The sequence below is a fragment of the Schistocerca cancellata genome, chromosome 2 (genome assembly GCF_023864275.1).
Source record: "Schistocerca cancellata isolate TAMUIC-IGC-003103 chromosome 2, iqSchCanc2.1, whole genome shotgun sequence".
Taxonomy (NCBI): Eukaryota; Metazoa; Arthropoda; class Insecta; order Orthoptera; family Acrididae; genus Schistocerca; species Schistocerca cancellata.
In genome coordinates, this window is record NC_064627.1 from 570,619,150 (window position 1) to 570,643,539 (window position 24,390).

The window sequence follows — 24,390 nt, forward strand, 5'->3', positions numbered from 1 at the left end:
TTGGTTGTCTGGATGACACGCAAAATGTATTAAAAGGCACGCCGGCCGTTGTGGCCTAGTGGTTCTAGGTGCTTGAGTCCGGAACTGCGCTGCTGCTACAGTCGCAGGTTCGAATCCTGCCTCGGGCATGGATGTGTGTGATGTCTTTAGTCTAGTTAGGTTTAAGTAGTTCTACGTCAAGGGGACAGTTGACCTCAGATGTTAAGTGCCATAGTTCTTAGAGCCATTTGAGCCATGTTTTAAAACGCACAGTATCACTGTCCGTCCGCAGCCTTTAGCCATATGACTCCATCTGTTTCCTCGTCGCCTCCTGTGATAATACTGTAGATAACAGGAGACAGTGGACAAGTCAGAAGCTCCGATTTTCGCGCCTGTCTACCGGATTCAATAACTAACAGTGACTCTGTGGAACGACTGAAGCCCTCTTGTCGGCTTCGACAGAGCGCCATCACTCTTTCGCTCTTTCGATAGTAGCGGAGATAGTCTGACGGGGTGCACTAATCGCAACTCTGACATATTCACCGGTTAACCAGATCCCCTAACCAGCTCTAGCATGTCCACTGCGCGTCAGCCATTAAGCTATGAAGTACGAGGTAGTTACAGGGTGTTTCAAAAATGACCGGTATATTTGAAACGGCAATAAAAACTAAACGAGCAGCGATAGAAATACACCGTTTGTTGCAATATGCTTGGGACAACAGTACATTTTCAGGCGGACAAACTTTCGAAATTACAGTAGTTACAATTTTCAACAACAGATGGCGCTGCAAGTGATGTGAACGATATAGAAGACAACGCAGTCTGTGGGTGCGCCATTCTGTACGTCGTCTTTCTGCTGTAAGCGTGTGCTGTTCACAACGTGCAAGTGTGCTGTAGACAACATGGTTTATTCCTTAGAACAGAGGATTTTTCTGGTGTTGGAATTCCACCGCCTAGAACACAGTGTTGTTGCAACAAGACGAAGTTTTCAACGGAGGTTTAATGTAACCAAAGGACCGAAAAGCGATACAATAAAGGATCTGTTGAAAAATTTCAACGGACTGGGAACGTGACGGATGAACGTGCTGGAAAGGTAGGGCGACCGCGTACGGCAACCACAGAGGGCAACGCGCAGCTAGTGCAGCAGGTGATCCAACAGCGGCCTCGGGTTTCCGTTCGCCGTGTTGCAGCTGCGGTCCAAATGACGCCAACGTCCACGTATCGTCTCATGCGCCAGAGTTTACACCTCTATCCATACAAAATTCAAACGTGGCAACCCCTCAGCGCCGCTACCATTGCTGCACGAGAGACATTCGCTAACGATATAGTGCACAGGATTGATGACGGCGATATGCATGTGGGCAGCATTTGGTTTACTGACGAAGCTTATTTTTACCTGGACGGCTTCGTCAATAAACAGAACTGGCGCATATGGGGAACCGAAAAGCCCCATGTTGCAGTCCCATCGTCCCTGCATCCTCAAAAAGTACTGGTCTGGGCCGCCATTTCTTCCAAAGGAATCATTGGCCGATTTTTCAGATCCGAAATGATTACTGCATCACGCTATCTGGACATTCTTCGTGAATTTGTGGCGGTAAATTGCCTTAGACGACACTGCGAACACCTCGTGGTTTATGCGAGATGGTGCCCGGCCACATCGCTCGGCCGACGTCTTTAATTTCCTGAATGAATATTTCGATGATCGTGTGATTGCTTTGGGCTATCCGAAACATACAGGAGGCGGCGTGGATTGGCCTCCCTATTCGTCAGACATGAACCCCTGTGACTTCTTTCTGTGGGGACACTTGAAAGACCAGGTGTACCGCCAGAATCCAGAAACAATTGAACAGCTGAAGCAGTACATCTCATCTGCATGTGAAGCCATTCCGCCAGACACGTTGCCAAAGGTTTCGGGTAATTTCATTCAGAGACTACGCCATATTATTGCTACGCATGGTGGATATGTGGAAAATATCGTACTATAGAGTTTCCCAGACCGCAGCGCCATCTGTTGTTGACAATTGTAACTACTGTAATTTCGAAAGTTTGTCTTCCTGAAAATGTACTGTTGTCCCAAGCATATTGCAACAAACGGTGTATTTCTATCGCTGCTCGTTTAGTTTTTATTGCCGTTTCAAATATACCGGTCATTTTTGAAACACCCTGTAAAAACCAGCGTTACATCAGCGATCGATGAAAATTTTAACGTTAATCCAAATAAATGACGAGTGTGCTTAATGGATGATGATCAACTTTCGTTTGGTCTTACACTGCAAATATAAAGCAGACTGAAAAGCACTGACACGCTTGGCATAGCAGGAAAAATAATTCGTCGCGGGGATTTATCTGTACCTCTTGGATGCAGGAAGCAGGATGCGGGCAAGTGTCAGGCAGGAACTGTGGCCTGCGTTTTCGCTTCTGACAGCGTCTGACAGTATGCGGGAAGGACATGAAGACCACAGCACGCCATACGCCACCATTGCTGCTGCTGCTGCTTCTCTCAGCTCTCGCCGCCACGCAGGGTATGTTAATTGACAAACTACCTAACACAGATTCCGCTTAAACCACGAGTGTCGTGAGTCCACAGTTACTGTCTCGAAATACGCTGACGAAAAAAAATATCAACACCAAGAAGGAGTTGTACGACATGAACGAAAGTTGGTAGACGTGTTTCTACATCTGGAAGATCATGTTCATTAAAATTTCGCGCAAGTCGTATAAGAATAACACTAGCAGCGCCACTATGAGGAAACAAATGAGGTTTACTTTAAATACACGCTGTTACGCTCGTGAGCGTTAATTACCTTTGCTGTTGGACGTGGTGAGTTGATGTAAGTCAAGAATGCCTTTAAGGCGACAAAGACGCTGGACTGTGCGGCTGGTCCCTGTGGAGGTTCGAGTCCTCCCTCGGGCATGGATGTGTGTAAATGCCCTTGGAATAATTTAGGTTAAGTAGTGTGTAAGCTTAGGGACTGATGACCTTAGCAGTTAAGTCCCATAAGATTTCACAAACATTTGAACATTTTTTTGACAAAGACACCATTATCAACACCTCACTGAATTTGAAAGAGGTCCTAGTACTACGAGAAACTGGATGTTCCTTCTGTGATATTGCAGAGAGACTTGGAGAGAATGTAGCCAATGTTCATAATAGCTGGCAGCGATGACCACGGGAACGTAGTCACAAGAAGACCGGGCCTCAGACAACCACGTGGCACTGCCGGGATGGAAGCCCACCGTGTTCGGTTATGAAACGTCCCCTTAGAAAAATTATACAAGACTGAGCTTAAACTGACACTCAATATTTTTAGCGCAACGCAATCTGACTTTCAGAAATCCCTACAAAGGAATGGCCCTGACTAACATTAACCTGTACCTTTCACAAATCACTTACCTCACAAAAATCTTCGTTACTCGAACTACTGCAATACAGCGAGCGCCATTACTGCCAGCTAAATAAAAGATTCAAACTACGGAAGGCACTAACTACTGATAGGCATAGTTAGCAAATGAAAGATTTTAATAGAGAACAAACAATGTATTTACCTTAATATCATCACAAATAATATATGTAATTTCAAAGCTTTCTGCAATAATGTCAAAACCTAAAAAAAAATTCTCTGCTCATTTTAATAGTGTCATCTACCTCAAACGTACTTTAAAAATCATGATCTCATACCAAATGTATCATTCAAAGCTCTCATAATATCGCAATGGGTCTGAAAAAATATGAACAGTTCACAAAGTACAGACAAAATACAATTTCGTAAGTGTGAAGTTATCCAACTGTGTAAATGCGTAAACATCTGTCACTGATGTAGTAAAAAAAGTTTGTCTCTCTCAGTTAAATGATCAGATAGCTGTGTAATTTATGTGTTAGAGGAATATGCTACCGATGTGTAAAGTTGTATAGGCAAATACCATATTAGCTAGGGCTCCTTGTGCTTGCCAAACACATGGTACACAAAGTAGGCGTGTACCACCCTGAGGATTAATGTAATTATACCCTCAGGTGTCACAGATTACAGCAATGGAATGAAATGTATCACGGAAAACCTTCTTCGTAATTCAAAAATCTTTAAAAATAAATGTTTTAAGTACAAAATTAATCACTCAAATACGTGTACTGTAGCGCTAAACTGTGCGTCTTGTTGTAAGATAACCTCTGTGGAAGGCAAAAGTCATAATATATGTAATTTCAAAACTCCTCCATTTCCTTCCACACATCCACCATTGCTGACGGCTCACCTCCAACTGCGCAACGCTACGCGCTGTTCACATCCAGCTGCCCAACACTACAATGGCAGACAACAATGCAAACTAGCTACAGACTGCACACAGCACAGCCAGTGATTTTCATACCGAGCGCTACGTAACGTTGCCGATAAGAAAACATAAACAGCCTACTTACACGGTATATAGCTCTATCGCATCGTACTGCATCTGCAGCAGCAATCTGAGCAGCAGTTAGCACCAAAGTGACGCAATGAACTGATACAGATCGATTACTTCAAGAACAGTAGCGTGCATTTCACTGACGCCAAACCACCGCCATTAGGAGGGCAGGGTGGAGGTCTGTTGTGTTTTCTGATGACCGTTTGTTTTGCCCCTGTGTCAGTGATGGCCGTGTGTTGGTTAGCAGGAGGCCACTTGAGGGCTTTCAAACACCCTGTCTGCCCGTGTCTGCGTGTTAGGCAGAAGGGACCGCCACCTGGAGTTAAGGTCTGAGGTGCAATTTCGTATGGCAGAAGAAACGCTCTCTTAATTGACCCCACGCACCATGACCGCAAATTTGTACGTCAGTCTGGTGATTCTACCCGTTGTGTTTCCATTCATGAACAGATTCCAAGAACTGTTTTCCTACAGGACAACACTCACCCAAATACCGCTGCTGTAAACCAAACGTGCTCTACAGGGAGTCAACATGTTGCCTTGGCCTGCTCGATCACCAGATCCGTCACCAATCGAGCACGTATGGGAATTCATCAGATGACAACTCCAGTATCATTCACAACCAGCATTAACTGCCCCTGTATTGACCGACCAAGTGCACCAGACATGGAACTCCATCCTTCAAATTGACATCAGAGACCTGTAAGATACAATGTATACACGTTTTCATGCTTTCATTCAACACCCTGGCGGTTACACCGGTTATTAATGCACTAGCATTTCACATTTTCAGTGGCTTACCTCACGCTTGCATGAAACTGTGATATTGTAATGTTAGTTAGAGAAATATATTCCCGAGATTTCATTACTCTACATTAATTATTTTTAGGTGTTGCGATTTTTTGCCCGTCTGTGTAATTTAACACTTTTGCGCCATTATTCTCCGAGTCTCTCGTAATCTTTTCAGCTCTACATGCCAGGGCTTAATTTCGGCCGGAACGCCGTTCTGGAACCGATCAATGCTTTCCTCTTTTTCTTTTTTTTTCTGAGCTTGTAGGAACAAGTCGGTAACGGAGATTTAAAGCAGAACACGTGTATTAAATCCAAACGTAACTATAATTTGCCCCTATGCCGGCACTGCGAACGTGACAGTGGGTGACCAACGGGATGCAACGGGCAGGGACGTGGGAAAAAGTAATGTGTAACTAGAATAATATGTTAGCTAATGAAATATTTCAGCCAGAGAGTTAAAGTTTTCAGAAAAGCCTTGGTGAGCTTTTCTAAAGCCTAGGAATACACGTGTACACCCGAAAATTCCGCTTCACACAGCAGCTGCAGTGCAACTCTTTGAATGTAGCGGCTGGCAGCAGTTGAAAATATGACGTCATCGTCGAGAAGACTGCCGAGTTGTGGGGATATTTATCGAGCAGAACAAGGAAGCAAAGTGACCGTACTCCGCGATACGGGGAAAGACGATAGCGCCTGTTCTTTATATTAAGTTTTGTGTTTTTATTGCTTTGATTATCAGAAATTTTGTTATAAAAACCTGACTTTCAAAAAATTATTTTGTAAATAATTATTTCTCATTGTGAATTTTTTCACAAGTTTTCAAAACTGGAAACATAATTTTTATGGCTGCGTTGCGAATGGGTGGGGGTGGAGGGGATAGTTGATGAAGTTCATTCCGACTATTAAAATTTCGTTAACCACTGATGGAAGACCCATTAACGAATGGCTCTAAGCACTATGGGGCTTAACATCTGAGGTCATCAGTCCCGCCGGCCGCGGTGGCCGTGCGGTTCTAGGCGCTTCAGTCCGGAACTGCGTGACTGCTACGGTCGCAGGTTCGAATCCTGCCTCGGGCATGGATGTGTGTGATGTGCCTAGGTTAGTTAGGTTTAAGTAGTTTTAAGTTCTAGGGGACTGATGACCTAAGATGTTAAGTCCCATAGTGCTCAGAGCCATTTTTTTTCATCAGTCCCCTAGAGTTAGAACTACTTAAACCTAACTAACCTAAGGACATCACACACATCCATCCCCGAGGGAGGCAGGATTCGAACCTGCGACCGTAGCAGCACCGCGGTTCCGGACTGAAGCGCCTAGAAACGCTTGGCCACAGCGGCCGGTCCCATTAACATGTAGCTTCTTTTGTCGTTTATTCTGTTCTGTATATTTCGTTCTTTATCTGTCCTCTTAACTTGAATATTCTTCGACAGCACTGTGTGTCAAGTGATCCCCGTTTTCTCTCCGGTTTTACAATGGTACACGTTTCTCTTCCCTCCTGTGCAACAGAACTAAGGTTTCAGGGCACATCTTCCTCATTTCAATACGAGTACCTAATAAGAGATCTTTCCACGTAAAAAGTTTCTTCGCCTGTGACAGTCTGCTTTTGACATCTTTCTTCTATCCTTCAACCATCCTCACTGCCCATGTAGGAGAATTCCATGACTTCTTCACTCAGTATGTCATTCCTAACGTTGAAGTTAAACAAGGCAAGTTCTCCTTGCTAGTAGTTTCCATCGTCTTTGTCTTCGCTTTTTTACCCTCAACACATATTCTGTGTATTGTGTTTTATTGTTTGCTATTTGTTCTTGCCAACAAATCGTAGTTACTTTCTGCCAGAAGGTCTACACTATCTGATCTAAGATATCCAAACACCTATGTAAAGCAGAATTGACCACCAGATGCCACTAGTGGCAAACTCGCCAGTATAAAAGGAGGCGGGGAGCGCTGTGTTGTCAGTAGCTGCTGAATGGGTCGGTCAGAAGGGCACAGTTTACAACGTGGACTATTCCCTGGATGTCACATGACTAACAATCCATGGGAGACACGATCTGAATAAACAAGACCGCTGCGACTGTTACAATTTTTTATTATAGAACAAAAAAGTAACAGAAAAAGTAGCATGTCCATTGGAGACATTTCAGCCCTTCTAAAGACGCCCAATTCGACTGTTGGCGTTCTGATTGTGAAAGGGAAACGTGAAAGAACAAACGCAGCTAAACCAGTAAAACCAAGGCCGACCTTAAACACTGACGGACGGGAACCGTTGAACAATCTGGAGGGTCTCCAGAATGAGATTTTCACTCTGCAGCGGAGTGTGTGCTGATATGAAACTTCCTGGCAGATTAAAACTGTGTATCGGACCGAGACTCGAACTTGGGACCTCTACCTTTTGCGGGCAAGTGCTCTACCATCTAGGCTACCCAAGCACGACTCACGCCCCGTCCTCACAGCTTTACTTCCGCCCTTACCTCATCTCCTACCTTCCAAACTTCACAGAAGCTCTCCTGCGAACCTGGTTTTGCACACACAAGACTTCGCCAAGATACTGAAAGGCCGGCCCACACGCAACTATCGGTCTACGCAGGTATCTGCGCATGCAACAAATCGCTGCAAATGTGCGTCCACACGTCACAGTTTCAATCTACTGTTGGCCCGCCATCTTTCAGTCTAGGAAAGAACTTCCAACGGCAAGCGGTTACCATCTCGCAAAGGACATTGTTGTTGAAGGATCACTTGGTGTTGAGCATTTTCACAAAGTAGTAACAGAAAAAGTAAACCCGCCAGGTAAGCCGAGCGCGCTAACGCGCTGCTTCCTGGACTCGGGTAGGCGCGCCGGCCCCGGGTCGAATCAGCCCGGCGGATTAACGACGAAGGCCGGTGTGCCAGTCAGTCTGGATGTAGTTTTAGGCGGGTTTCCACACACCCCTAGGTGAATACCGGGATGGTCCCCACGTCCCGCCTCAGTTACACGGCTCGCAGACATCTGAACACTTTCGCACTATTCCATGGATTACACTAGTCGCAGATAGTTGGGGTACGCTAATTCCTTCCCGGGGGGTACCGGGTGGCGGCAGGAATGGCACAACTAACATTGTCACATCCGATTAACTAAGCCGACTCTGCGTATCCGCGGGAAAAACGGCACAAGCAAAAGAAAGAAAGTAACAGAAAAAGTGAAACTTTATATATGTTTACAATATTCAATTGCCTAGGCCACAGTCACAATGCGCTTATTTGCTTAAAGAGTGCAAACAGCCACTCTCATGCCCACAGGCGTCCGTAGGTGGCCTGGGAGGGGTACGGAGGAGGGGGGGGGGGGGGCGAGTAGGAGGGAGCACATGCGCCCCCTCCCCTAGTGGAATCTGGAGTACAGCGTTGGTATCTACATATATTCAGCGGGATAACCATCAATTCGCTGGAATGTAATAAGTTTTATGTGTCATCTATAAAATTTAGTATTTATCGCTTGAAATGTCTCGAAAGTGATCATTCTAGTAATTTTAGAGCCTTGCCCTCGTTCCCCCTACTCCCCCCCCCCTCCCACCTCCGTCAGGCGGAAAAGTTGCTCCGGACGCCTGTACAAGCAGTTTTTTGGACCTCATACCACACCGTACGTCAGCGCCGTCATTGCTCTGTAGTTCTGGTTGACATACGCCACAATTAATAGGATATGTGCAAGACCCACCCACGGCTGGCAAAGAGTCGTACGTGGCAGAATGTGGATGCCTTACCCAATAGGTGCGCCACGACTGACGGGACATGTGTTGTCAGCCTGCTGTCTAAATTGTAGAGGCGTCTTGCCATAGAAGATACTCCCATTCAGCCCTTTGTGTTTGCAAATGTTTCATTTTTCATATGTATACTTTACAACTGCCGGTCATAACTATGTTAACTTCCTACCAGATGACCGTATGCTAAGCCGAGTATCAAACTCAGGACTTTACCTTTCACAGGTAAGTGCTCCACTAACTGAGCTAAACAAGCGCAACTCACAGTACGTCCTCACGCTTTACTTCAGGCATCGGCTCATCTCCTATCTTCCAAACTTCACAGAAGTCCTCCTGCGAAACTTGCAATACTAGCACTCATGGAAGACAGGACATTACTTAGGCATGGCTTAGCCAGAATGACTATTTCAGTCTGCAGCGGAGTGTGTGCTGATGTAAAAGACATGAGCCCCGAGTTTGAGTCTCGGTCCGCCACACGGTTTTCATCTGCCAGGAAGCTTCACATCAGCGCAGACTTAGCTGCAGAGTGAAAAAGTTGTTCTATGTCTGAGAATGTTTCTCATAATTTTTCCATTGCTAGCTATTAAACAAAGAAAATGTTTGCAATACTTCAAAAAGTAACTTTCACGCCAAGCTGAAAATATATTGGTTGTTACATATTTTTAAAAATATATATTTAGACGGTTTCGGCTGATCGTCGAGGCCTGGGATGGCCTAATTAGTTTCAATTCCGGTTGAATTGTGTCACTGCATTTCGTTTGAATTCACTTGTTAATTCAAATATTTTCGTATCAGTTCTCAGTGGCAATTTTTGACTTGAGATTAATTCTGTAGTTGTCACCGTTGCATTTTAGCCCCCCACACACAACGATCTGTCTTGTGCGCATCACATCTGCGCTGACTGATCGTAGTATGTGGACGTGAGATTTGCGCAGGTAAGAGGTGTGCAAACCTGGAAGTTGGGGTTGGACTTTTGAACTAAACTGCTCAAATCTGTGGGGGCAACTAACATCTGCGCAGGCAAATCGTAGTGTGTAGATGGGAAATCGCTGCAGATGGGCGCGCGATACTTGTTGGAGTCAGCTATTTGTTCAGTCTGGTATTCCACGCCACTGGCTACACAGTGGATTCTAAAACGTTTGATATGTGTCAGTGCTTTAGAGAGTTCACTTCCGAATTCATTCAATTATGCAGTAAAGGGTTCGAGATGAGGAAGCAGCTGCTTCTAATTCTTTAATAGAGAAGACAAGCACGACACCCCATTTCAAACAGGAAAACTGTAATTTAAAAATAGTTGCGGAATTAAGCAAAATTATTAGTTCTACTCGCTTTGAGCTTAGAAATCTCTCTCATTACGTTGATTTGCCACAATCTTCTGTGACAGTGTAGACAAAATAAAACTGTTTATCTTACAGAAGAGTGCAGTCAGTATATTGTATTAAGATAATAAAGAAACATCTTTAGTAAGATTGGACGATTTACTCGACAGAAAGAGTTTCACATATTGAGGACGTCCATAAAGCACTGTTCCATCTTCCGCCCTTAAGCAAGCCGTTATACGGCTTGCCATTGGTGGATAATGTTGTTGGACGTCCACATTAGATCGTCAAAATTCCGAGCTTGTTGGAGGGTCCTGCCCATTACCTCCAAACGGTTTCAGTTGGGGAGGGAGCCGGTGGCCTTGCTGGCCAACGTAGGGTTTGGCAAGCACGAATACAAGCAGTAGAAATTTGCGCCGTGTGCGGACGGGCATTACCTTTTGAAAAGTGAGCCTACCCTGGTTGTCGGGCCGTATAGCGGAAGATAGTCAGTCCGACATCCCATCGTTATCCGGGGCGTCTCCAGACACATCTTCGATGATCGCCGGAGCTCAATTCGAAGCGGGACTCATCACTGAAAACAATTCCACTCCAGTCAATGAGATTCCAGGCCGAATGTGCCCGACTCCACAGCAATCGAACTTCTTGGCCTACAGAGATCAGTCGGCGTAAAGGGCGCCGTGAGCTCGGCCACCTTTCTTTGAGCCACCAGTTAATGGTCTTTGTGGTCATTGAAGCACCAGTTGCTCGACAAGTCGATGATAATGCTGAATCTGGGGCTCTGAATGCCGGTCTCACTAGTGCTCGTTTCTCACTTTCTGTTCCCTCTCTAAGTCGATCGCTTCCTTCTTGACGATGTGTTCGGCCATGGTTCACACATTTCTGCCAGCATCGTCGAATAGTGGCATCCCGTCTACGAGGGACAGTTACTGTCTATCTGAGTTCAAGGAATGAAATTGGCAAAGCTTTTATGCTCTAGTTTCAACATGTCCTCCGTTTACTATCCTTGTCAGCTACGTAGTGAAACTGCTGTGCAGCGTCACGCATTCATCCACCGGGTGCCAAAGTTTTGCACTTTCCTGCCTGAATATCAATTTCCGTCCAATTTGCATGACTCCTTCGTCGTGAGGTTTTTTTTTTTCTGAGAGTGTATATGGGCTTTCCCTGTAAATAAGACTCTTCGTGTAACCCCAACGAGGGGAAATGTTAAACAGTCTTATTCAGGAACCTTATCTTCCAACCAGTTTGTCTGTCCCAGTCTGCATACCTTTCACGATTGTTGCGTTGAGGAAATCTCAAAACAGAACTGCAGAAAGTGTTGACGTGCCATCACATTGAAATCCTATTTCTTCTTCGGTGTGCCGAGGAACATCTTCCACTGTCGGTGTAATCTGATTGCATGTATCCTATCTTCAGTATTAGACGACTGAAGGGCATGTGATGATCGAATCTGTAAGGGAGCTTATAAACATAGGGCATTATCTGAGCCTACCACATAGAAAAAACTAAGAAATAAAAATAACAGCGTGGAGGTGAACACCTGTGGTGATGTATCATATAACACGGCCACAGCCCATTTAGAATGCATATAATCCTGCATAAATTTTCAACAGAAAGTTACCTCTACATCCTCTGGATGAGTAAATATACATCACCGGACAAAAAAAGTAAAACACCCAAAAGGGAAGGAAAAATGAAATGAAACTTCACAGGTGAAGAGGGCAAGTGACGTTATTTCAGTGATTAAATAGTCGATTCAGATTTATGAAGAGCTTGGCAGTATGAGGCCACTTATCAGTATTACGTTGCGCCCCTTTGGCTTGATTGTATGCAATGATTCGGTCGCGAAACGCTGTATCTTATCCTGAGCCCAGCTGGCCCACAACTGTTGTAAATGGTCTTTGATTTACTGGATACTGACACTGTCCCACACAAATTCTACCTAGTTTAGATCTGGGAATCTTGCTGGCTATGGGACTATCTCAGTTTGTATCAGATGATTCATAGAGATACGTTCCAAATGTGGAAGAGCATTGTCCTATTGAAAACTGGCACGACGATACCATAGCACGATACCGTATATCAAACGAGGAAGCAGGATATCAGTGACGTACTGTCGTGCTGTCAGCATTCCCTCAGCCACTACCAGCCCCGACCTGAAGTCTTACCCGATGGCTCCCACACCACGAAGCCAGGAGTAACACCCGTGTGCCTCTCCAAAACATTGGAATAGAGGGACGTTTCCGCAGGTTGCCGTCATATTTGCCGACGATGATCATCCAGGATAGTGAGGAATTGAACAGTGGAGACTTGCTGAGAACAATGCGACGCCATTCAGCGGCAGTCCATGCCTCCCGGTCGCGGCATCACTCCACACGCAGTCATTGGTGTTGCGTTGTTAACGGCAGCCTACGTTTGGTACGGTAACTTCCTAGTCCGAGTGTTGCTAGTTAGTGACCAACGGTGTGGGATGACACAGAATGTTGCATTACTTGTTCTCGGATAGCAGACTCAGATGCGAAGGGACTACGATGTGCTTGGTGGACAGTACGGCTGTGGTCAGACGTGGTCACTGGGAATTGACACGAGTAGGGTTGCCCCTACGTTCCCATGCAGACCTACATCGAGCTTCCCTCACATCCGAAAGCTCCAGAAAATCCGGATAATGCCAAACTCGGACCCCCCCCCTCCCCCATCGAAATGAAACCCCCCACAATGAGACTCGTGATGGGAGAATATTCGTTGGAGTTTCAACGTTCCAATTTGTGCCAAAAATTGAGGGGACGAAAGAGAATCCTCGTCCTGTGGGACGACGCTGCCCTGTTGATCTAGTTTCTTTGAATACATTTCCCTCTAAACAGCAAGTTATGCTTGTCTAGTTGTCTATCCTACCTGGTTATGGATGCCTTCGAACGCTACCTGCATACCTCTAAAGCAGGAGTAATTAACCTTCTTTTACATACCTCCCAATTTTGTATCTGTGTTAGTAGGAAAATTTTCTAAGAGCTCACAGATTCCACGGTAATGGCGATTTATGAAGTAACTTTACTTCTCAAAATTTCCACGTCTACACAAGCCACCTTGAGATTTGTGGTGGAGGGTGCTCCTAGTGCCACCATCTCTTCTCTTCTTCCTTTTTCCATTCGCGAGTGGCACGTGAGAAGCCGATGAACCTCCATATTAGCTCTAATTTCTCTTGTTTTTCTTTTTTGATCACTTCGCGAGACGTTTGTGGGAGTAAAGTAACATGTTTCTCGACACTTCCCGTATTGCACTCTCAGAGTATCGATAGTAAAGCTGTTAACGATATGCAAAGCCTCTGTTGTAGAGGCTGTATCCGCAACGCTCTCGATCTGACCAAACGATGCCGTGACAAAACACGCCGTACGTTGTTGGAGAGTCTGTATTTCTTTTAATCCTACATCGTAAGCGTCACAGACTGATCCGCAGTACGCAAGAGTCGGTTCAAATGTCGATTTGTCAACCACTTTCGTCGTTGATGAATTTCATTCACTTAAGATTCTTCCTCAGAATCCACCCGTGTATACTTTTCCGATAGTAGCCTAATCTCAGTTTTTGTGCTTTAGTTGTCTCCGCATGGTTATTGTTAGGTATTTTACTTTATAAACTGTTTGAAGCGATTTTCTATCAAAAGTATAATCCAGCAGCATTTGAATTCTTCTCCTGTTTATCCGCAGTACGTTTTATATATAAAATAGTACCAACCCTGTCACGTTTCCTTGCGATATTTGTAAAATTACGAGGGCTTGCTGAAAAGTAATGCTTCCGAAGTTTTTATCTGAAAACTCTTACAGCTTCCTAAACAAACAAACTTTATTAACATTATAAACGGTTATTCTTCAAGTCTACATATTTATTTCTCAACAAAATCATCGTGGCGACGATCACATTTCTTCCAAAGAGAGATTAATTTGTTGATACCGCCACATCTACATCAATATACCTTATGGCGCGTGGCGGAGCGTACCCCGAATGAGTTATTTCCGTCCCCATTCCAGTCGCAAACAGAACAAGGGGAAAACGACGGTCTGTTTGCCTCCAATGTAAGGCGTAGTTTATCGTATCTTATCTTCATGGTCCTTACGCGCAATGTACGTTGGAGGCAACAGAATCATTCTGTAGTCAGCCTCAAATGCCGGTTCTCTAAATTTTCTCAGTTGTGTTCCCCGAAAAAAACGTCGCCTTCCCTCGGGGATTCCCATTCTAATTCCCGAAGTGTGTCCGAAACACTTGCGTCTTGTTCGAACCTACAAGTAACAAATCTAGCAGCCCGCCTCTGAATTGCTTCGATGTCTTCCTTTAATCCAACCTAATATGCATACCATAACACTCAAGCGGTACTCAAAGGGGATAGGCAAAATAATGTGAACACCTGCACTTACTTGGGAATGATTTATTAATAAGGGGTTGGACCCCCTTTTGCCCGTAATACAGCTGTGGCTCTTCTTCGAATACTGGCATATAATGATTGTATAGTGTCCACTTAAGCCACTCTTCAATCATAACTTCTTCTAATTCCTGTGGTGAGACGGGAGGCGGAAATCTGCTCCAGATTTTGCGTTCCAATACCGCCCACAAGGGTTCGATGATTTTAAAGTTCGGGGCTGTGCTGGCCAGGGAAGACGCTGCAGTTCAGTTCCATGCTCCTCATACCCCGATTGGACTGCCCTGGCTGTGTGAATGGGTGTATTATCGTCCTGAAATAAATCATCATTGTTGAGGAACAACATTTGAATCATGGGGTGCACCTGATCACCTAAACTGTTCAAATAATCGTTGGTTGTGAAACGGCCTTTGAGACTGATGATGGGACCAGCAGGAAACCACTATATGGCTGGCCACACCATTACACTCCCACCTCCATGCTTAACCGTTGGAATAAAGCAGTCAGGATTGTACGCTTCTTTTGGCGTTCTCCATACGTAGACGCGGCTCGGTGTTGCAAATAACGAAAAAGTAGACTTTTCGGACAATATGACGTGTTTCCACTGATCAACCGACCAGGATTTATGTTCCTAACACCACGTTTTAAGCTTCTTTGCGTTGGTTATAGTCGCTAATGGTTTCGGCATAGTAGCTCGTCCACGAATATTCGCTTTATGTTCTCGGGGACAGTGTCGATAGATACGGGGTCTCTAAGACAGCTATTGAGCTCTGCAGTCACCTTAGCCACTGTAGTTTTGTGTTGTTTTGACACAATTCGTATTAGCGTACGACGATCTCTGTCATTTAGTTTTGATTTTGCCCACTATTACGTTGTTTACACGATAATGTCTTTCCATGCTTTGTGTAGGCAGTCACGACTGTTGAAACAGTTGTTCTTCAAACATTCAATAAGTTGGCTGTCTTTGTTATTCATGCTCTAGCTAATTGGGCCACCACAATCTGCCCTCCTTGGAACTCTGTTAGGTCTTTCATTGCACGTCGACTTCGGCCTCTGCAAGCAAATATGAAGTGTGCACTACTCGCAAACAACCTACACTGATGCATAGTCCGTACTGAACACGCACAGTCCAGCACGACACGTGCCTTTCCTGCGTTATTGGCCGTCAAACATAGCCATCCCATTACTATCACTGTTCACATTATTTTGCCTATCCCCTGTAGGACGCACTAACGTCATACAGGCGGTCTCCTTTACAGATGAACCAAACTTTCCTACAATTCTCCCAATCAACCTAAGTTGACCACTCGTCTTTGCTACCACAATCCTCACATACTCGTTCCACTTCATATCGCTTGGCAACGTTACGCCCAGATATTTAAACGGCGTTATTGTGTCAAGCAGAACACTAATAATGCTGTATCCGAACATTACTGGTTTGGTTTTACTACCCATCCGCAGTAACTCACATTTTTATACAATTAGAGCTAGCTGCCATCCACTACACCAACTAGCAATTTTTTCTGTCATTTTGTATCCTTCTACAGCCACTCAACTCCGACAGCTTACCGTACACCACAGCAACATCAGCAAACAACCGCAGATTACTACCCACCCTGTCCACCAAGTCATTTACGTATATAGAGAATAATAGTGGTCCTGTCACACTTCCCTGGAGCGCTCCTGGCAATACCCATGTCTGTGATGAGCATTCGCAGTCGAGGACAACATTTTTTTTTTTTTTTTGGTCATCAGTCTACTGACTGGTTTGATGTGGCCCACCACGAATTCCTTTCCTGTGCTAACCTCTTCATCTCAGAGTAGCACTTGCAACCTATGTCCTCAATTATTTGCTTGATGCATTCCAATCTCTGTCTTCCTCTACAGTTTATGCCCCCTACAGCTCCCTTTAGTACCAAGGAAGTCATTCTCTCATGTCTTAGCAGATGTCCTATCATCCTGTCCCTTTTCCTTATCAGTGTTTTCCACATATTTCTTTCCTCGCCGATTCTGGGTAGAACCTCCTCAATCCTTACCTTATCAGTCCACCTAATTTTCAACATTCGTCTATAGCACCATATCTCAAATGCTTCGATTCTCTTCTGTTACGGTTTTCCCACAGTCCATGTTTCACTACCATACAATGCTGTACTCCAGACGTACATCCTCAGAAATTTCTTCCTCAAATTAAGGCCGGTATTTGATGTTAGTAGACTTCTCTTGGCCAGAAATGCCTTTTTTGCCATAGCGAGTCTGCTTTTGATGTCCTCCTTGCTCCGTCCGTCATTGGTTATTTTACTGCCTAGGTAGCAGAATTCCTTAACTTCATTGACTTCGTGACCATCAATCCTGATGTTAAGTTTCTCGCTGATCTCATTTCTACTACTTCTCATTACCTTCGTCTTTCTCCGATTTACTCTCAAACCATACTGTGTACTCATTAGACTGTTCATTCCGTTCAGCAGATCATTTAATTCTTCTTCACTTTCACTCAGGATAGCAATGTCATCAGCGAATCGTATCATTGATATCCTTTCACCTCGTATTTTAATTCCACTCCTGAACCTTTCTTTTATTTCCATCATTGCTTCCTCGATGTACAGATTGAAGAGTAGGGGCGAAAGGCTACAGCCTTGTCTTACACCCTTCTTAATACAAGCACTTCGTTTTTGATCGTCCTCTCTTATTATTCCCTCTTGGTTGTTGTACATATTGTATATGACCCGTCTCTCCTTATAGCTTACCCCTACTTTTTTCAGAATCTCGAACAGCTTGCACCATTTTATATTGTCGAACGCTTTTTCCAGGTCGACAAATCCTATGAAAGTGTCTTGATTTTTCTTTAGCCTTGCTTCCATTATTAGCCGTAACGTCAGAATTGCCTCTCTCGTCCCTTTACTTTTCCTAAAGCCAAACTGATCGTCACCTAGCGCATTCTCAATTTTCTTTTCCATTCTTCTGTATATTATTCTTGTAAGCAGCTTCGATGCATGAGCTGTTAAGCTGATTGTGCGATAATTCTCGCACGTGTCAGCTCTTGCCGTCTTCGGAATTGTGTGGATGATGCTTTTCCGAAAGTCAGATGGTATATCGCCAGACTCATATATTCTACACACCAACGTGAATAGTCGTTTTGTTGCCACCTCCCCCAATGATTTTAGAAATTCTGATGGAATGTTATCTATCCCCTCTGCCTTATTTGACCGTAAGTCCTCCAAAGCTCTTTTAAATTCCGATTCTAATACTGGATCCCCTATCTCTTCCAAATCGACTCCTGTTTCTTCTTCTATCACATCAGACAAATCTTCACCCTCATAGAGGCTTTCAATGTATTCTTTCCACCTATCTGCTCTCTCCTCCGCATTTAACAGTGGAATTCCCGTTGCACTCTTAATGTTACCACCGTTGGTTTTAATGTCACCAAAGGTTGTTTTGGCTTTCCTGTATGCTCAGTCTGTCCTTCCGACAATCATATCTTTTTCGATGTCTTCACATTTTTCCTGCAGCCATTTCGTCTTAGCTTCCCTGCACTTCCTATTTATTTCATTCCTCAGCGACTTGTATTTCTGTATTCCTGATTTTCCCGGAACATGTTTGTACTTCCTCCTTTCATCAATCAACTGAAGTATTTCTTCTGTTACCCATGGTTTCTTCGCAGCTACCTTCTTTGTACCTATGTTTTTCTTCCCAACTTCCGTGATGGCCCTTTTTAGAAATGTCCATTCCTCTTCCACTGTACTACCTACTGCGCTATTCCTTATTGCTGTATCTATAGCGTTAGAGAACTTCAAACGTATCTCGTCATTCCTTAGTACTTCCGTATCCCACTTCTTTGCGTATTGATTCTTCCTGACTAATGTCTTGAACTTCAGCCTACTCTTCATCACTACTATATTGTGATCTGAGTCTATATCTGCTCCTGGGTACGCCTTACAATCCAGTATCTGATTTCGGAATCTCTGACCATGATGTAATTTAATTGATATCTTCCCGTATCTCCCGGCCTTTTCCAAGTATACCTCCTCCTCTTGTGATTCTTGAACAGGGTATTCGCTATTACTAGCTGAAACTTGTTACAGAACTCAATTAGTCTTTCTCCTCTTTCATTCCTTGTCCCAAGCCCATATTCTCCTGTAACCTTTTCTTCTACTCCTTCCCCTACAACTGTATTCCAGTCGCCCATGACTATTAGATTTTCGTCCCCCTTTACGTACTGTATTACCCTTTCAATATCCTCATACACTTTCTCTATCTGTTCATCTGCAGCTTGCGACGTCGGCATGTATACCTGAACTACCGTTGTCGGTGTTGGTCTGCTGTCGATTCTGATTAGAACAACCCGGTCACTGAACTGCTCACAGTAACACAACCTCTGCCATACCTTCCTATTCATAACGAATCCTACACCTGTTATACCATTTTCTGCTGCTGTTGATATTACCCGATACTCATCTGACGAAATCCTTGTTTTCCTTCCACTTCACTTCACTGACCCCTACTATATCTAGATTGAGCCTTTGCATTTCCCTTTTCAGATTTTCTAGTTTCCCTACCACGTTCAAGCTTCTGACATTTCACGCCCCGACTCGTAGAACGTTATCCTTTCGTAGATTATTCAATCTTTTTCTCATGGTAACCTCCCCCTTGGCAGTCCCCTCCCGGAGATCCGAATGGGGGACTATTCCGGAGTCTTTTGCCAATGGAGAGATCATCATGACACTTCTTCAATTACAGGCCACATGTCCTGTGGATACACGTTACGTGTCTTTAATGCAGTGGTTTCCATTGCCTTCTGCATACTGGGTTCTATACCTTGAGAAGTCTTCGAGCCACTCACGTGCCTGTGGACCTAGTCCATATGCTCGTACCTGTCTGAACAGACTGCAATGGGGCACCGTGTACAATACTTTCCTGAAACCTAGAATTATGGGAACTACCTCTTGCCTATCGTCAATAGTTTGCAGTAAATCATATGAGAAAAGGGCAAACTGAATTTCGCGCAAGCAATGTTTAACCATTCTGATTCGTGGGCATAAGCTTCTCGGTCTCAAGGAAACTTATTATATTCGAACTGAGAATACGTCCAAGGATTCTGCAGCAAACCTAAGTTAGGGATATTGGTCTGTAATTTGGCGGGACCGTTCTTCCACCCTTCTTGCACACAGGATTCACCTTCGTTTTTTGTACAGTCGCTTGGTACTTTGCGCTGGACAACGGAACCGCGATAAATACAAGCTAAGCAAGGGGCCAATGCCGTAGAATACCCGTCGAAAAATCGAATTGGGGATCCATCAGAACCTTGTGACTTATTTGTTTTCACCTACTTCAGCCCTTTGTCTACGCCAGGGATGCTTATTATTACTATGTAGTCCATGCTGGAGGTCAAACGACGGTATGTTTGTACGATTTTCCTGCTCAAAGATATCATTAATTAGAAATTTACAACTTTGGCTTTCGGTTTCGTGGCTTCAATTGCCACGCCAGACCGATCAACAAGTGAGTGGATGGAAGCCTTAGACCCACTGAGCGATTTTATATAGGATCATAATTTTCTCGGGTCCTCTGCATAGGCGCCGACTATGGGTATGATCGGTCGCTCAAGCAAACCCCAAATTGTGAGTCGCCGTGCACAGTGAAAACTGTAGTATCGCACTATCTTTTCGTTACGTTACTATTCTGTAAGTTTTCATCGTACCCAATCGGCACTATAAAGGCTTGGTTCTTGGTATTAATTAAAATCGACTCACGTATCGCTTTTGTGGGCGGCTGGCTTTTGTAACACACCGCCGTAAAAAGGTTATCTGAAAACAAACGGGTAATTGAATTCGTAGGAATTAAAATCCATGTAGACATGTAGGTGTAGTGACCGTTTTGTAAAAGTCCGAATATTAAGGGAATGCCTCTTTTTAATTCCATAAGTAAACTGAAGGCGGTAACCTTTAATTATTATTGTTGTACAAAATAGCTAGAAATGAAGCCGGTTGGGTACGACACGATGAAAATTTTTATACTACGAAATACGAATTTAACTAGCGACTTCTAATATAACTTTTCGACACAACAACATATGTTACCAGTGAGCCGACATAACCTGCTGCGAAAAGTTCCCCATCCCTTCTTACTAAAACATTCAGTAAATGGACAGTACTTATAACAACTTGGCGAAGTACTTTGTGCTTTAACTGGCAGCTCTCTAACAATTACGGAAGGAAACAGACAGCGAGAGATAATTTTCTTCTGAAATCATGTAGGATATAGTGTAATATCTATTGAATTTGAATTTCTAGACTTCAGCAATTGAATGAACAACGAAGTAGTCAGAACATGTAAACCGCTACACGTTAATTTGTGTTACGTGCACTTGGAATTATATTACGTCTTCATGTCTTGCGTGTTAAAACCATTAAAAAGGATAAGTATATAGTGAAATACAAAAGGACTTCGACTAATAATCGTGATGGTGATATCGAATCAAAAGCCTGTTGCAATAAAGCTGATCAGTCCCCAGCATCTCGTGACAAAGAAATCCCAGTTACTGTTTCTGATAATTCCACGAAAAATGATACTGGTACTGGAAGTGGCAGCCGTAAAGGCTAGACTTTCCAAAAACGTTGGGTAAAAACGTATACATGGATTCAGATGAAAGAGTTTATTATTTTTTGTATAAGTCTGTGTGTGAAAACAAGAAATTGCCTCCAAAAACAGTTACTGCGAACAAAGATACCTACAATGGATTAATTGCATAGTTCAAGAACTGGTCTGTTGCTCTAAAACGATTCAAATCACATGAAAAAAGTAATTTGCATATGTGCTGTTAGTACGAATAATTCTAAGAAAAAAGGAGTAAATATTCTGTCATCAGTTATACATTCCACAGCAAACGAAATGCAGGCCGCTACTGTTCGTTTAAGAAATATTTTTACATCAAAATTGTTCTCGATTTGCCAGGGATTGTACTCGAACTGAAACTATGGTTTAAACAGATTAGTTACAAGTGGATGTCTCAAGACATTAATTAATGAAATTATAATATTCAGAAACATGTCTCTTCAGAAAAATTTCATTCAACAAATAAAAGAAAACATCATTTCTATACATTAATGTTGGACGACACATCCGATATATCAGTTAGGAAGCGGATACCTGTTTTTTGTTTTCGTGATGTAGACCAAAATTTTGCTGTTCATGAGATGTTTTGTGTTTTTTATTAGCTCCCCTTAACTGATTCAGATACCCTGTTTAAATTTGTGAAGGATATATTGTTAAGATATTCCGTTTCTGTGAACAATTGTCGTGGGCAATGCTATGCAGCGCAACAAAGGTCAGCGGTTGTCTACAAGAGTTCAGCCGCGGATAAAAGAAATTGAACCGAGGGCTGTTTACATTCATTGCTTGGCTCCTTCTCCAAGTTTTGTTATTCAAGACTCAACAAACATTCCAGTATTAAGAGATATTCTGTCAGTTCCCAAAGATTTGACTTCATTTATTCATGGTTCTCCCAAGAGGCTAGGAAAATTCTTAAATCTTGTGCAGTTGCTTTCAGATTCTCATGAATTTGAAGCACGGCCAGGTTTAACATCGTTCTGTCCTACAAGATAGTGCATGCGTGTTATATCTCTGTTGTGTCTCTGTTGCACATAGGTAATGATTATGAAATGCTTTTGCAGTTTATTAATGATACGTAAGATGAAAGAATGATGCTGGTGCAAAAGCTGAATGATTTATAAACTGTCTGCAAAAATTTGAAACTGTTTTATATCAAGAGGCTAATTTTTGTATTCCAAAGAATAGATGAACTTCATGCAGTACTTCAAAAAGTGTCATTGAATTTCATCCTTGCTTGCAGTTCTGGAGATTTTTTTTTTGTCTTCAATAAAAGGAGCCAGAAATACAGACACATTTTTATCACTTTGGGAACACGCTAAAGACAAGGGTTGCACTGCAATTAAGTCTCCCGATTGTTTCACGCCCTAGAAAATTGCCGTTAGAAATAGGATATGGAGACAAGCGTAATTTATGAGATATTAAAGAAAAATTGCGAATTTTATTTTTTGGTATAGTGGATCAAACAGTAAGCAGGTTTAAAATCATATTTCCGCCCTAAACACTACCACACCTTCATTAGACAAAGAAGATAGTTACGTTACTTCTTTTTTCGGTGACGATTTTGACTGTGTAAGACTGACTCTTCGTAGATATGTTTTGTTGGATATGGTAAAACAGCATAAAGCTACCCTAGAGAGCTTTGAAAGTGTAGTGCAATACTTGAGTAGGACAGAGGATGACAAGTGTGTAGCTCTGGAGAACATGATACCAGCATATGTAAAATTATTGCGACTTCTTTTAACGATACCTGTATCCACGTGTATGGCAGAACGTTCTTTTCTATTCTCTGAAGACAAAACTTAACCACAGTCACCATAAACCAAGACCTTAAATCACGTAGCATTACTGAACATCCATTCTGATCTCGCGAGGGAACTGAACCTGGAACCTCTAATCAACGAATTCATCACCAAAACAACTATCAGGAGGAGCACGTTACAGTCTCTGCCTATTTAGGTGGATACTCATGTATTTAAAGTTACTTTTGTAGCATTCACATTTACTATAATTATAAGAGGGTAATTACGAGTTTTAAAGTTTAAAATGATAAGCATACCCCCAAGATTTTCAAAAGTCGGCGCCTATGGTTCCCTACCAGACCTTCTGCTAAGTTATGACAGTTGTAGTAGTTGTATTCTTCGCAGTTAGATCTTTTCACAGACGCACGAATCTCTGCTAACCTTTGCTTGTCATCATTTGCGTGTTCTCTATTGAACCGGGAGTGCAACAGCCTCTGCTTCCTCAGCAGTTTGCGAAAATCGTTATTAAACCATGATGGGTTTCTTCCGTCCTTAATCCACTTACTAGGCACATAATTCTCTATACCATGATTTACATTCTGCTTAAACTTTGCCCATAATTCCTATACGTCCAGCTTAGTGGAACTAAGAGATGTCAATTCAGTCTAAGTGAGATGCTAACAACTGTTTACCTGCTCTTTCTAGCAGAAACACTCTCCTTCCCATCTTAACTGATTTATTAACCGTAGTTGCCAAATGACAGCATGATCGCTAATCCCTGTTTCTACACTGATGTCGATAAGGTCCGGGCCCCTTTTGCAGCAATGTCTAAGATATATCGATTGCGTGTGGTCTACCGAACTAAATACAATTTTCAAAAAATGTGTTAAGAAGTTCTTCGCATGACTTTCTGTCTGTACCCCCTGCATTGAATCCATAGACATCACAGTCTATACTTGGTAGGTAAAGTGGCCTCCAGCTAATAACACATGAGCTGGGCATCTAAGCGCTTCTGACACAGACATTCTTTGAATGACTATAGAATTGTCACAGTAAAATCGGTTGGCCGGTAAAAACATCCAACGATTAACTTGATTTCACCTGGGCCTGTTATACGCGAGCAGGTTACTTCTCAATAACACGCAACTTCGACCTCAATAGAGACAATTTTTTTGTCAACTGCAGTGAACACTCCCCCTCCTATGACCTCTAACCTGTCTTTGCGATACATTTTCCATGACTTACTTAATATCTCAGAGCTTTCCATTTTGGGTTTCAGCCAGCTCTCGGCCCCGAGAATACTTTGAGCGCAATAACTTTTCTCGAGGCACAAAATTCAGGAACATTGTTACGAATACTTCGACAGTTACTGAGAAAATTTTGATGTCGAAATGTCTTTACTCTGAATGCGGTCTGACTTCCTTTGCCGTGTATCG

General features: G+C 43.3%; 1 protein-coding gene across 1 annotated transcript in view; it reads left to right on the forward strand.

Annotated features, from left to right (window-relative positions):
* Positions 1-2,410: 2,410 nt before the first annotated feature.
* Positions 2,411-24,390, forward strand: part of LOC126146949 (invertebrate-type lysozyme 2-like) — a 40,382-nt gene continuing 18,402 nt past the window's right edge. The window contains exon 1 of the mRNA XM_049915654.1: positions 2,411-2,501. Within this exon, the coding sequence (XP_049771611.1) occupies positions 2,429-2,501 (73 nt within the window). The 5' untranslated portion in view covers positions 2,411-2,428. The remainder of the gene's footprint in view (positions 2,502-24,390) is intronic.